The 15,237-nt window shown below is 38.2% G+C and overlaps 1 protein-coding gene across 2 annotated transcripts in view; it reads left to right on the forward strand.

Annotated features, from left to right (window-relative positions):
* LOC117290893 (protein sel-1 homolog 1-like) overlaps window positions 1-15,237 on the forward strand; it is a 61,183-nt gene that overhangs the window by 12,735 nt on the left and 33,211 nt on the right. For both annotated transcript variants that reach the window (XM_033772466.1, XM_033772474.1), the window contains exons 12-13: window positions 848-935; window positions 6,108-6,256. In XM_033772466.1, the coding sequence (XP_033628357.1) occupies window positions 848-935; window positions 6,108-6,256 (237 nt within the window). The remainder of the gene's footprint in view (window positions 1-847; window positions 936-6,107; window positions 6,257-15,237) is intronic.

The following is a 15,237-nucleotide window of genomic DNA, read 5'->3' on the forward strand; positions in this document are numbered from 1 at the left end:
TATGTGACAGAAAATATTTTACAGAGAACTACACTACAGAGAATAACTCTATAGATAATTACTCTACATATAATTACTCAGAGAGTAAATTGCTCGACAGAGAATTACTCAACAGAGAAATACTCATACAGCATGTACAGATAAATACTCTACAAACACTCTACAGAGGATTACTCAAACCGATTTACTCCACAGAAAATAACTCATACAAAGAATAACTTGACAGAAAATTAATCAACAGAGGGTGAAAGAATTACTTGAAGGTGAATATTTTGGCATAGAATAACTCGATAGAGAAATACTTGACAGAGAATTACTCTACAGAGAATTATTCTACAGAGAATTGCTCTACAGAGATTTAAACTTGTCTCATCTCTGCTCTTTGGTTTTCAACCCATACATCTTTTCCACCTGACTGCATCTGATACATAATAATGCCCCTGTATGTGAGTGTTGTCATTTAGCCTTTGAGAAAGGCTATACTAAGGTTCAAATGTTAAGCCCTAAACCATCATCAACAACTCACCATTAAAAGTGCTTTGGGCTAGTGCGATTTGTTGTTTTCCGAATTGCAGTGATCAAGAGCAAATTGTTTAATCGATTATTACGCATGTCTGGAGAGGTTAGTGTTTTGGAATGAAGCATTACTTGATTAAATATGGAGAGGGGGTTATTACAAACACAAGTACAGATGGGTACACCTGATTGTAATTAAATGTCATGGTTGGGTAGGTACCTAATGAACGAGGAAAACAACAAGCCCGGAAACGGGATTGGTTCCTGACGTTGAGTTATTAATTAGTGGACATCTTTCAATCAAATGTGTTTATTTTTCTTCTTTGTATAGGATTATGCTAAGGCCTTCCAGTATTTCCAAGCTGCAGCTGAACAGGGTTGGGTCGATGGACAACTACAACTTGGGACCATGTTTTACAGTGAGTAACCCCTTCAACTTTGTTTTCTACTGATAATAATACAAGATATAATTTCAGATATTTTCTCTGTAGTTATTAATCAAACACTTAAGATAAGCTGATTGGTCTGGTGTCAAGTGGTACAGTTAACTTGAAAAGCCGATTGGTCCAGAAGTGGTCATGTGATACAAGCGAGCTGGCTGGTCTAGAAGTGGTCATTTGATACATTTAGACAAGCTGATTGGTCTAGAAGTGGTCATGTGGAGCAGGGAGACAAGCTGATTGGTCTAGAAGTGGTCATGCGGAGCAAGTAGACAAGCTGATTGGTCTAGAAGTGGTCATTACGTTATTACAATAAGTCATACTTTACATTACAGTATGTCACTACAGCTTGACTTTCTTTAACACTGCAGTTTGTCAGTCTATTTACTCTACATTTGTCTCTAAAGTTTGTCATTCTTTAACAATCCCTATCCAGTAAGCTCAAATAACAAACATACATTAACACAAATATTTAATTTTAGAGTTCAGCCACAAAAATAGTGCAAGTAGTCTTGCGACATAAAAACAAACACACTGTACTCTTGGTGTTTATTAGTTTATTCACTCACATTTTATTTGATAATGAAATCAAGAATCAATTGGCTCTATAAGCATCAACCAGACATTCCTCTGTAATATTATCTGACAAGAAATCTTCGGTCCCTAAACCACTTACATTCCTCACTGTGTGTGAGTTGGTTGACACCACTATTATGCGGCATTTGTTTTTGTTTCATCACAGTTATTTCTCTCGTTGAAATATTGAGACAATTTCAATCCAGGAAAGAACTTGACTCTGATGGAAGATTTTATTAGTAATTGAGTTTTGTCGTAACTTTTAATCTGTTTGTACATGTAGTTGATGGGATTGGCAGGTGCTACTGTTTTTTTTTTATCCCGGGTTTTGTTTGTGTACAACTGTCACTGTTGCAAAAATGTTAACCCTCCTATTGTATGTCCATTAATGATGGTTGATGAAATGATAGATAAAGTATGCGATGTGATATTATGTGGTGACTGCAAGTACAATGTACACGTATACTGTACATACGTAGTCAACCCTCCTACTCAAGAAGGACTTCGCGTATCAACTCCAAACTTGGTTTGTGGATTGGTCATGGGATCCCCCAGAAGCCTATTGTTTTTGGACCCCCTCAGATAAATATTAAGCTCATCATGGCTCAACAAAAGAAATGTTGTTCGAGCGATATCTCAAGAATGACTTGGCGTATCAACTCCAAACTTGGTTTGTGGATTAGTCATGGGATCCCCCAGAAGCCTATTGTTTTTGGATCCCCTCCGATAAATATTAAGCTTGTTATGGCTAAAACAAAAGAAATGTTGTCCGAGTGATACATGTATCTCAAGAAGGACTTGGCGTATCAATTTCAAACTTGATTTGTGGATTAGTCATGGGATCCCCCAGAAGCCTATTGTTTTTGGATCCCCTCCGATAAATATTAAGCTTGTTATGGCTAAAACAAAAGAAATGTTGTCCGAGTGATACATGTATCTCAAGAAGGACTTGGCGTATCAATTTCAAACTTGATTTGTGGATTAGTCATGGGATCCCCCAGAAGCCTATTGTTTTTGGATCCCCTCCGATAAATATTAAGCTTGTTATGGCTAAAACAAAAGAAATGTTGTCCGAGTGATACATGTATCTCAAGAAGGACTTGGCGTATCAATTTCAAACTTGATTTGTGGATTACTCATGGGATTTCCTAGACGGCTATTGTTTCGGACCCCCTCAGACAAATATTAGGCTCATTTTGGCTACAACAATAACTCAAAAAGGACTTGGTGTAGCAACTCCTATCTCAGCGGGGCATTTGTGTTGTCAGCACACCATTCTTGTTTTTGTTTTTTTCTGCTTGTAAGTTGTAATCAGTTTATGGCTAGTGCCAATTTAAATCTGTTTTTATTTGTACCTTAATTTTTCACTTTAACCATCTGCTTTCTATTACCAAACTATGAAGTAAAAAATAGCCTCACCTCCAAAGAGATATTGGCTTATTAGAATCCACATCAACAGAGGAAATACATTGTGGAAAATCCATACCGTATTACATGCACTTTAGTTCTTAACGGACAATTCTCAAAGCACCTGCGCTTTGAATGGTGTGTGCTGGACCAGGCCAAAGGCTTTGAAATAAAAACATGATAAACAGTAGGTTTATAAGAAAAAAGGACAATTAAGGAACATTTTGCATTTCCAGTGTTGAGAAATTTCAGTCTTTGATCTGAATTCAGACTTTTTAAGTTGGCTTGGTAAAGAAAATCAGCTTGTCCATACGTATGAAATCTGCTGTTTGGTTTTAAGCTCTATTAATCAGCAGAGTGTGGGTTCGAGACCCGGTCTTGACACGTTTTTCCATAAGCAAGACACTTTTTTGTTCATCCTTCGCATGGGACGTATAGCTGTAGCCCATGTATTATAAAAAAAATTTCAATGCACATTAAAGACTAAAAAAATGGGTTTGCCCTGATGTGTCTGGCAGTGCGGTTAACCGTTATCTTCAATTACATTGTAGGATTTGAAGGTTGCACGCAAAAAGTAAGAAAAAGAAGAAGTTCCCTTTTTTTTTTTTTTTTTAAGATAACAATTGGAAAAACTTCTAACTTTATCAATTCAATGTGGTATACTTTATTGTGTTACTATATGTCTATCACATACACCCATAAGTACATTGTGTGGTTACTAGATCTATTCTTGAATTCAATTATTGTATGTTTAGAATTATACATCAGAATAACACATACAAACCCTATTGGCAATACATACTTGTTCAGGCTAGAGTGTATCCTTTCACATTGGAATTAACACTCATGTAACAAACCAACACTTGAAGATCTACATGAATATGGATAAGGATATCAGTGACACAAACTTCATCACCAGGTTGAAAGATTGCATGCATATTGGCGCACATGGTGCATCGGAGCTGAGCAATGTCCGTAGGCCCAGCTGGCCTGCGTGGTTCCATCTTCTAGCCAGTAAATCCATGACCAAATCATTTGGGAGTGTTCTTGTTGTGCAAAGTATTTTTTTCCCCTTGCAACTCTATGAGGAAAACTTGAGTTTGTTCTGGCCCCGTTCTGGTATCCTGCTCATTTCTTAAAGTCACCTGGAAGTGGTATTTTTTCAAAATAAAGCTTTTGTCACTAATATATGTGTTTTGATGAGTTGAATGTGAATAAACAGTTAACTAAGGTTTTAAAAAATCAGTTCTTATGTTATTTACAAATTTAAGAGTAGACCCCGACCCGTGAGGGCGCTGTTCGTGACGTCAATCGAGGCAGACTTTGCCGTAATGCGTAGAGTAAACACAATTGCAAAGTACATGTACGGACCAAGTCGTGAGTTTGTACGTTTAAAAAAAAAAAAAAAAAAAAAAAATGCCGACCAGGTATATTGTTGCTGAATGCAGAAAAACACTTTTTGAAATGTACCAACTCACGACTTGAACGTACATGTACTTTGCACGTGTGTTTACTATACGCATTGCAGGCAAAGTCTGCCTTGAATGACGTCACAAAAGGGGTAGGCGGAGTCAGCCCCCCAAACAACTTTATATATATTTTAAACATATAAATCGTGACAAACAATTACTAAAAAAATTGTTTTATTGTTCGTAAGCATATACTCTTATGTTTGAAAGAAAAACAATTATATTTCCAGGTGACTTTAAGCAATTTCTTCTGCTTAAACAACTCTGTGAAATTTGGCCCTGGAACATTCTAGGTGCACCAAGGCAATGACCAGGGCCCAATTTCATGGCTCTGCTTACCGCAAGCAAAGAATCAGCACCTACTGTACATGTACTGAAGCAGAGAAGTCTGAGCTTACTTCAAGCGTATTTCAAGGGTTAGCAGGGAATTTTGGCTTGTGCGCATGCATGCTCCATCACTTACACAGCTAGCCAGATATTCGGCGCTTGCACAGTAAGCGGAGAATAGTGATCGTAAGCAGAGAGTTTGGCAGCCTGAATGTGATGTGACGTGATCCATTGCACTTTTCGTAATGATTTAAAACAATTATTTGTTGTTGACAGACTTGCATAAAATTTACCCCATTGTTGGCTGCAGGAACAGAGTTACAATATCTGTCAATGTTGAAATTATATTGATAAATTAATGTTGGAACTATCTCTATGATAGGAGATTAGTTGGAGCTTTTTGAAAGAGCCGCTTGTATAAATTGTTAATCCTAGATGTTGGGAAGCGCTTCCTGGAATGCTTCCTGGAATGGCTTGTCGTTGAAAAGATGAGAGATTAGAGGGGAAGCTGGAGCAGGTGTTGTGTTGTTTGGTAACGTGGTTGGACCGGGGAACAAATAAGGCCCTCCATCAGTCAACGGTGTTGCTCTTTATCGCTACACAAAGCGAACAGAGATATGGAATGCCACCTGTAGTGTGTGCCCTTTATGGAAATAGGCTCTTCTCTCATTGTTTCCGTACGGGGGTTGAAACGGATCGGAGAGAAATCGTAGTTATTTTTTAACGATATGAGTTGAAGGACAAAGAGTGAAAGGTCACTTTGAAGGGATGGTTGATGAGTGCCTTGAAGATTGGATTTGGTGAAGCAAATACATTCAATATTAGTAGTGATAATTATTGTGCTTTTACAAACCGAGTACAGCCCCTGAAAACATGTTACAATTAACTCTGTAAATCTTAAACATCTCAACTCCTTAAGAGTATGCAGCACCGGCAACCCAACGGCCACACACGTTGCTTATTATTCACAGCATTTTTTCATTCAGGTTTGTCTAGCAACTTTGATGACCAATTGATTTGCCATAATGTAAACTTTCCAATGAAGTGATGGAAGCAATTGTAGCAGGTTTATTGGTCCAACAAAGTCCCATTCTCACACTTAAATAACAAAAAATTGTCTTTCTTTTCATATAATTCCCTTTCTTTTCATATGATCACAAAATTTAATAAGTTGGGCATTTTTCATTGAATTTTTTTTTAAAGAAGCTTGCCAGTGCAGTTAAGCTGCAGTTTTCACAAGAAAGGACAAGCTCGTTCATTGTTGAAAATTCTTTTAATAATCAATGTAGTTTATCACTATATTGACAAGATTGACGTGGTATACATTTTTCTAAATAAAAACTCTACTGTATTTTTACATTGTTTTCAACAGATGGTCTTGGTGTCCAGCGCGACTACAAGATGGCCGTCAAATACTTCAATTTGGCCTCCCAGTCCGGACACATATTGGGCTTCTACAACTTAGCACAGATGCATGCAACTGGAACAGGAGTTCTAAGATCATGTCATACTGCTGTGGAGGTAAGTTTTGTATCTATCATTCCCTCAACCAAGAGCCTGGTGTTCAAACTACCTGACTAACTCCCAGCAAACAAAACCCCCTTGGAGTTCCTTGGAAATCCCAAGGGATCTCTTCAGGTTTTTCCCAAACTGGGCGTTCAAATTTTGCAAGTTTAGCTGAAGCCCACTGGAGCATTATTATGTTCGGTTTTGAAAGCTCTTCTGAGAAATTTAGAGCATGGTATTTGAAATGGTTTTATTTTTTTGATTTTTTTTTATGAATACTTGATAGTTCATTTCAAACCTGATGCATTTTTTCTAGGGTCAAATGAAAACTGGATATTCCAAAATCAAGAGTTGTCTTGCTCAACCCTAATCTTAAGCAGGGATACATTTAGTTAATTACCGGGGGAAAATGTGTTGGGAAAACACAGTTTATCTATCAAATGTCGCCCTCGTGTGGTAGAGCACATATTTCACCGGATTCAATGTTTGTTTTCCCGAGTGAGAGATTTTAAGTCTTAGCAACAAAAAGTTTTAAATATACAGGGTATGTTTTTCTTGTCTGTCAAAAAGCAACAAATATTTTGTTTATACAAAAATAAAAAGGGGTTTTGATGAAATTTGAGGCATTACATGGTTTGGTATCAATGTGCATCTGGTTGCGGTAATACCATCATATCTACTTACTGGGTAGATTAATGTAGGTTTTTTTGAGAACTGGTCTTGCCATGATATAGTGCTTTTAACAAGACCAAAGTGCATCACAGCGAAGCTGCAATGTAGAACCTATAGCCAAAGCTAAACAGAAAGGGAAAAGAGGAAGGAGTAGTTCTTTGAATATCTGAAGTGAGGAAGAGTCTCTAATGTGAATATGGAGTTAGATCCATCTATTCCCTGGGGCCGGCTATATCCCATAAAACCCTGGAAATTATTACGGCAGAAGAGCCAGGCAAATCTTTCATCTTTTTACATGTTTCGGACATACTGGATTCCTCAACTATCAGCCTCTTAATTACACTTGGGGGGCGGCGGCGTTTCTGTTCTTGACCCAATTTTATAGAGCTGCTTAAAGTGGGAACATTTTGCTGATCAGTTTTCAGCTAAGCAGAAAATAAGCTGGATACCAGTAACACATTGTTTATGTGACTTGGTAGTTTAGCTGTTAACCTTAATCTGGTAAGCACGATTGTGTTGTGCTTATCTTTTTTTTGTGCTTAATCGGCTCAGAAATTGTTTTATCCTTGTTATCAGTGAAGGGAGTTGAAGTCAGCCACCCATGTCATGCCTCTTTGCTGGGAAGTCTATGACTTCTGATTCAGTAGTCAATTTTGTTTTTTCATCCGGTTTTCCTGATATTGTGGAAAATAAGTCCTTGGGTATTTATCGGGGCTGGGTTCGTAGAATAAATTGAACCACGTTTGACCAGGCTCATCGTAATTCTTCGTCGAACTCACACAATCATCAAGGTTGTTGAGATTTCATTTCATTTATTCTGGTTATGAAGCCAAGGACTCTCGGAAAATCAAACTTATTTACTATACTAGCCAAGAACCCAATGGAGAGAAGAAAATGAAGGAAGTTTTTAGTTTTAGATGTGGGAAGAAAACCCACACAATTAGGTAGGGACCATTGTGATTCGGGACAATCTAGCTGCTGTAGTTCACTGTATGAGCTCGTTTTCAAAATGTTTCCTGCTCATTCTACTTAATGTTGCAATGTGTACTTGTTTGATTAGGTTTTGAAACACTAATGTTGTGCATGAGTGTATAAAGTGTGATTCGAAAGGATTTGTGTTCCACTGTTAGGAGTAGGTGGCAATGTGCCCATGGTGACAGTTGCTTTTGGTCGACATCCCAAATCAGCATATTCTTCACATTGTAATGGCTGTCTAGATAGATTGTTTCATACTGTAGGTTAGAATGTATGCCTTTGTAAATTGAGAACTTATCCAAATTCTACGACTCCAGTCCTTCATTTGTAGAATTACTAAAATAACTCTCTTCTTGTAATCTGTACGTGTTAATACTTTATGCATCGATCGATGTTGCGCAGTATTCTCAGATATGTAGAGTTATGCATTGTTACTGCCTGCCTGTATAGAGGTCTCCCCCAGTATGCCTTGCACTGAATGGATATTACAATGAATACTGTAGCATCATTCCATGCACAAGTCCCTCCGGAGTCCATCTGTAGAGGATTCTCTTGCAGTTGGATAAATCAATGAAGAGCCTCTGCTTGAACCATCTGCTTGTCCCTAGGTACCCCATCGTCTCGCAGTGTTGCCCCCCCTTGTCCCTCCCCCTCTCACTTCCATTCTCTCTGATCCCAATCATTTTATTGGCTTTCTCATTGCCGTCCTGATGAGTTTGCAATGTCATGCGAGAAATGATGGAACCGCCGATGCGGAAATTTATCTCTGAGCAAGTTTGGCGTGAACTAGCACCCCCTTGGAATAGCATTGATGCGAGAACAGAGCAACACCCAGTTCACTGGAAATGCTTCACCTGTAGAGGAGTTTACTCAAGGGGTTGTCTTTAAGATTCCCTTTTTTTAAGCAACACTCTTGCCCCCACCTTCTTTTATTGTTTAATTTTTGTATGTGATGCAGGATGCAACTTAGGGATCCTGGACAGTACAAAAAAGAGTACATTTTGTAAAAAAAAAATTCTTAGCAAGCGACCCTTTCTATTTCCTCTTGTGTAAAGGGGCAATACCTGTTAAGAAAATACAATACTATTTAGTAAATAGTATTAACTCAAGTAACCGCCCCAAACCTTCTAAATCCAACAGCATGTTTTGTTGGATTCTGTTGTTTTGAAGACCGCACTAGTATAAAACTGACCATGCTTTGAATGGGATCATGCGTACCACCATAATCAAAGTCCAACACTTTCATGACTAAGGGTGTTGAGTTTTCACTTGGTGTCGGATCTTGTTAAAGTGAGAAATAATCTTAATGTAGTATCCTCTGTAGTTAGATGCGTACTACTGTAGCTTATGGGAAAGCTTGATGGTCTAGTGGTTTTGACATCTGCTCTAGAATAGCAACGGTCTTGAATCCTACGAGAGTAACATGCTTATAAGTGGATTTTGTTTTTTAAAGCCATTGGACCCTTTCGGTACAGAAAGAAGAAAAAAAAGTTCACAGATTTACAAATAATTTACAGGGTTTACAGAAGGTAATGGTGAAAGACTTCTCTTGAAATATTAGTCCATGAAATGCTTTACTTTTTGAGAAAACGGTAAAACAATATAAATTCTCGTTAGCGAGAATTACGGATTTGTTATAAACACATGTCATGACACGTCGAAACGCGCGAAAACAGGAGTGGGTTTTCCCGTTATTTTCTCCCGACTCCAATGTCTGATTGAGCCTAAATTTCCACAGGATTGTTATTTTATATATAAGTTGTGATACATGAAGTGTGGGACTTGGACAATACTGTTTACCGAAAGGGTCCAATGGCTTTAACAGGACTCTGGGAAAGTACTGAGTAAATAGTGCTTTATAACATAAATCGGTTTATGGGTAAAGCACAAATAATATTCTTTATTCCTGATGCAAATTAAATTAACAGCTAATGTGACTGTCATTTACTGTTTTCTTAAAATGTGAAAGCCTAAATGTTTTAAAAGCTGTTTTGTGTACAGAAAACGCATGTAACAGTCGTATACTGTTTTCTTAAAACATAAAAGCCTAAATGTTTTCAATAGTATTTAATGATTTGTCCACAAATATACGGCTGAATGGCATATTGATTAGTAGTATATTTTGTTAAGCTCATGCGTTTCCTCGAGTAAACCCACAAACCTTTTCAAAAGTGCAGATTAAAGTTGACGTTGGGAAGTGGTTGATTTTCACCACCGTCCCAACCTTTGTGTAAGAATTCAATTTTAATCAAACTGCTCCGATGGTGTCGGAGGGTGAACAATCAAGCAGATGTTTTCAGAAGGCTTTTGTGAGTCCCTGATGTCTGACATGGGTGCATGTTTATATGGATATCACCCTCTAAAGAGAGGAGTTTATCGACACCCTAAACATTCCAACGAGATGCAGGGCTTCCTGATGATCACTTGCACTTTTGGTGGAAATATGACCCCTTGGCTGTCAGTTTATTTTCATTTTGGTTCTGAGACCCGGCAGCTGAAAGGTTTCTTTGGGGCATTGTATTGGCCTAATACTGGAACCAATTTAACGAAACTTGCCAATCTGCCATGGACTCTCACACACATGTTTGTGCTTTCTCAACATGTTTTAGCAAGTCAACAAAATTAAACAAAATTTACGGTTCCGTAGCATGGTTGAATAATATATCACTGTTTAGGGATTGAATTTTACACTGGACAACAAGCCAGAGGCCAGTGGTTTTTTGTTAGGCCTGTAAAATCTTGACTGGACAAGTCCGGCCGTCTTGTGTTTTGTAGTTGATGAATTAAACCACACTGCGTAATCATACTTTTTTGACAAAAACAATTTATGTTCGAATGTTGACTATGAGTCTGATAAACACCTATCAATTCTCTTGATTAAAGCAGTATACAATGTGTACCCATATATAGACAAATGAGTTAAATTTTCTCTTGCAGCATATGTCTTAGGGCCTTTTCAATTACAAACATTTTGCATGTTAAACTGTTCTGGTCTCGTTTAAAACGATTCTGGGCCAGTAAACATTTTGAGCTTACATGTACATGATCAATTTTCGGATTTGCCAACACGTCCTACGATGTAAGTCATACCTATGACGGAGTATTACTCTATTGGAAAAAGAGTCATTCTAATGATCAAAACACGAAGAAGACTTATTTGTAAAAAGAAAAGACTATTTTTATCATAAAAAGTTGGAAATTGAGATGAGCTAGTAGAAGGGGGTTGGGGGTTGGATGAGATACATCTTTAGCCAGAGGGGATTTTGTCATCGAGCCGTTCTGTGATGTCTTTTCTTAAAGATGTACTGGAAATGGAAAGCATTGACTTGTCTTGCAAGTGAATCCATGGGTCTGTTGAGCCTGTGATGAAGCCTGATGTGTGTAAAGCGCTCAGAAAGGAAATTGGGGCATACTATAACTGAGCCCCAAAGGGATCATGGATGTGATGAAGATGATAGGTAGCCTCAAGGCTTTAAAGATTTATACTCCCTCCTTCTTTCAGAATGGAAATCTTTCTGTCCCAAAATATCGGTTAAAGTGGGGATAAACTTCTGTGGGAATTATGTTTTCTAAAGCGAAACAAGTTGACCTGTTGTTGAGCCATTCAGAAGTTTAAAACAAATGAATTTAACACAATTTTGTTTAATTAAAGATTATGGTTGGTGTGTAAACAAGAATTTGAAGGGGAGAAAGAAATGTATGCAACCTTAAAAAAACATGGAAGGGAAACTCATGGGAATGGTTTGCAAAAGCAAAACAAGTTGACCTGTTATTTAGCCATTCAGAAGTGTAAAAGAAATGAATTTAACACAATTTTGTTGAATTAAAGATTATGGTTGGTGTGTAAACAAGAATTTGAAGGAGAGAAAGAAATGTATGCAACCTTAAAAAAAAAATGGAAAGGGAAACTCATGGGAATGGTTTGCAAAAGCAAAACAAGTTGACCTGTTATTTAGCCATTCAGAAGTGTAAAGTATTTGAAATTGTGTGTGTTTATTTGCTGTCTCTTTTCTTAGAAAATGTGTGTTGCTTGGTTTTAAAGAAAAAAACAATTTTGGGTAATCAAATATTATGATTGGTGTGTAAAAAAGAATTTAAAGACAATGGACACTATTGGTAAATGTCAAAGACCAGTCTCCTCACTTGGTGTATCTCAACATATGGATAAAATAACAAACCTGTGAAAATTTGAGCTTGATTGGTCGTCGGAGTTCCGAGATAACTATGAAATAAAAAAACACCATTGTCACACGAAGTTGTGTGCTTTCTGATGCTTGATTTCGAGACCTCAAATTCTAAACAAATTAGTGGAAAATTACTTCTTTCTCGAAAACTACGTCACTTCAGAGGGAGCCGTTTCTCACAATGCTTTATACTATCAACCTCTCCCGATTACTCATTACTCATTATTTTGAGTAATTACCAATAGTGTCCACTGCCTTTAAAGGGGGAATGTAATAGATGCAACATTAAGAAGAGGAAAGAAAATTATGGAACCCTAATCAATAATTTAAAATGTTGTGAGTTTATTTGCTCTCCCTGTGTGCGATTAGGTCATAGTAATGAAATATAATATAATATATAACAAAGTCTTATATAGCACACGTTTCTACCAAACAAGGTACTCAAGGCGCTGAAATGAGAACCAAAATTTGATTTTCAATTTTTAATGGATTGCTTATCAAATTTCAGGGTTCCGGGCAAACAAGAACTTGAAGGGGAAAAGGAAGTGTATGCAACATTAAACTGAAGAAAGGAAATTGGGGTATACTGTAACAATATCTACACAATGAACACCCACGTACATAATGTACTTATTGTAATGAAGTATTACAGCATGGCTTTTCTGCACTTTGAAACATGTATACTCTAAGAAAATACCCCAAATATATTGCATCTTTCCTCAGCCTTGTACACATCGCCCCCAGACAAAACAATCACTTCCAAAGATGTGAAACTAAACCCATCACATCTCTCCTCCAAAGAAACAATCCATCCAAAGGGACACAGTTGGTCAGCAATGCGAACATCACCAATATATAAAAGAAGCTTTGAGTATTTAATGCATTGTGAGACGCGCCTAGCAAGAGGTATTGTAACTCGGCCCCTGGGGGGATCTGATGCAATTTCATGGACCATCAACCACGATCAAAAACATTATTTGAGAGGGATTTGGGGGAGGATTTTTCTGGGTGAAATCTCCCGGAAGTCAATATCCAGGTTAACACGCAGCGAGCTTGAGTGAGGTCCGTTATCGTCTGTCAGTGGAGACTGTAATTGAGTATGATCTGTTCACTCGTCAATTGTTTGACAGTGTTTTCCTTGCTCATTCGAATACAAGTGGCCAATTTCATAGCTGGTTAATGGTGAGCAAATGTTCGTGCTTAATTATAGCAGAATAAATTGCTTGAACAGGTATGAGTGAATGTGTTTGAATTGGAATGCTACACTATTTCCGATTGCTGCCAACGGTAGCTGTAGCCGAAATTGTTTGAGGGTCTTATATATTGGTTTAATAGAAAAAAAAGGTATATAATGTATGTATGTTAGTAAGTAATTTCAAGGTTTAGATTTGTGATAACAAATGGAGCTGCCATACATGTATGACCTTATGTGCGATGCAGTGACCGGGCTTTTTGCGAATCTTTTTGCACTCGAGAAGGGTTTTAATCTTGTTAATGGATATATTTTTTGCAGTATGACATAGTCATTTCCATTCAGTAAGCACCGGAAGGTTAGCTTGCCCTTTTGTGTGCTTACAGTTTAGCAGCTCTATGAAATGAACACTCGCACAGTAAGCAAAAAATACAATAAGCTGTTAGTCAGCTCTATCAGATTGGACCAACGTGGCCCATCTTGCTACATACAGTGACCACCTCACTCAGTTTAAAAAGAAGACAAAAAGTTGAAAAATTGAAGTATGTGGGTTAGATTTATTTGCTCACTGAGTTTTAGATTGAAAAACTCAAAGAGATAACTTGAAGCACCTTTTACAAAACTATTCTTAAATTGAAGTTTGCCTTTTTTTGCTTCACGAGAGTCCCCAGGTGTACGCCTGTATCAGCCCCGTGGAGACTCAGTAAGAGCACTGGGGAAGAACCATGCATAATACATACCATAATGTGTAGATTGACAGTGTAAATCAGAGATGAGTGGAGTGAATGGGCTGCTAAGATTACGCACTGAACAAGTTGTGGCAGGAAGTTACGGGAACTGTCAAGTGTCCGTTTCTTCAAAACAGGACTGCCCTTGAATAGCTCAGGGGTATGTCTCCGTGGACTGCCAGGTCTCGTTGTGATCTTAGGGCAAGGTTTTGATGAACCTGTTTGGACAGGTCTCTTGGTAGATCCAGATTGGAAAAGGGTGTTGCTTGTGTTTGTGTCTTGCTTGAAGGCTTACTGTACTGTGTGTTTCTGACTGACACCTCGATACACAGAGAGGGAAGTACATCTTGTAAGGTTGTTAGCCTTGTTGTTTTGATGATCCAAAAGCGGTGTCCGAATTGGCAGATGCGGCTTCGTGCACAGCTAAGGGTGTTGGTAACGGTCCGATGTTCTTCACATGGGCCCAATTTCATTGAGCTGCTTAAGCAGAGATTTATGCTTAAAAACACCTTTCTGCTAAGCAAAAAATAAGCAGGATACCAGTCACAAATATATGTACATAGACCCCTTGCATAACGCGAAACGCTACACGGACGCTGAGCTCACGCGCAAGTTTTACGCACAAAGAACAGCTATTGCAAAATCTTAAAGTCTGTGAGGAACTTTTGAAGGGGCACCAAGGCTAAGACATGGGCCAATGGCCTCCGTGGCCTACGTGTGATTCCAGGCCTGGGTTCATTACAGGCTTGGAATTTTGTGTTTGAGAGGGCACGGGCCAATTTCATTTTACATCTAGGCATGACAGGGCACTTCCATTGTGAAATCTACATGGAAGTGTTGGCGGGGAACTTTTGAAGGGACACCAAGACCAGAGCAATAGCTTCTGTGGCCTCCTCGTTATTCCAGACATGTTGTTAACTCGCAGGCCTTAAACTTTCTTCTTGAAGGGCCACAGCAATGTTCCTCTGATAAGAGCCACCTCTACAAGGAAAATTTTACTTCATGTTTGAACTTGCAAAGGGCACCACAGCAAAAGAACAGGGTATCACGGCAATCGCTGTGGGCGTCGTGGGTTATTTCAAGGCATGAACGAACAGAAGTTAAATGACTCCCCCCAAAAAAAGATAACAAAAATGAAAGGTGAACATGGTGAATAGCCTCAGGTTGGCTCATTTTTAATACACAGTTGAAGGGTTTATGTTACTGATTAACCATAGTTTTATGACCACAACATGAAAGTTGTCT

The sequence above is a fragment of the Asterias rubens genome, chromosome 1, assembly GCF_902459465.1.
Source record: "Asterias rubens chromosome 1, eAstRub1.3, whole genome shotgun sequence".
NCBI classification, from domain to species: Eukaryota; Metazoa; Echinodermata; class Asteroidea; order Forcipulatida; family Asteriidae; genus Asterias; species Asterias rubens.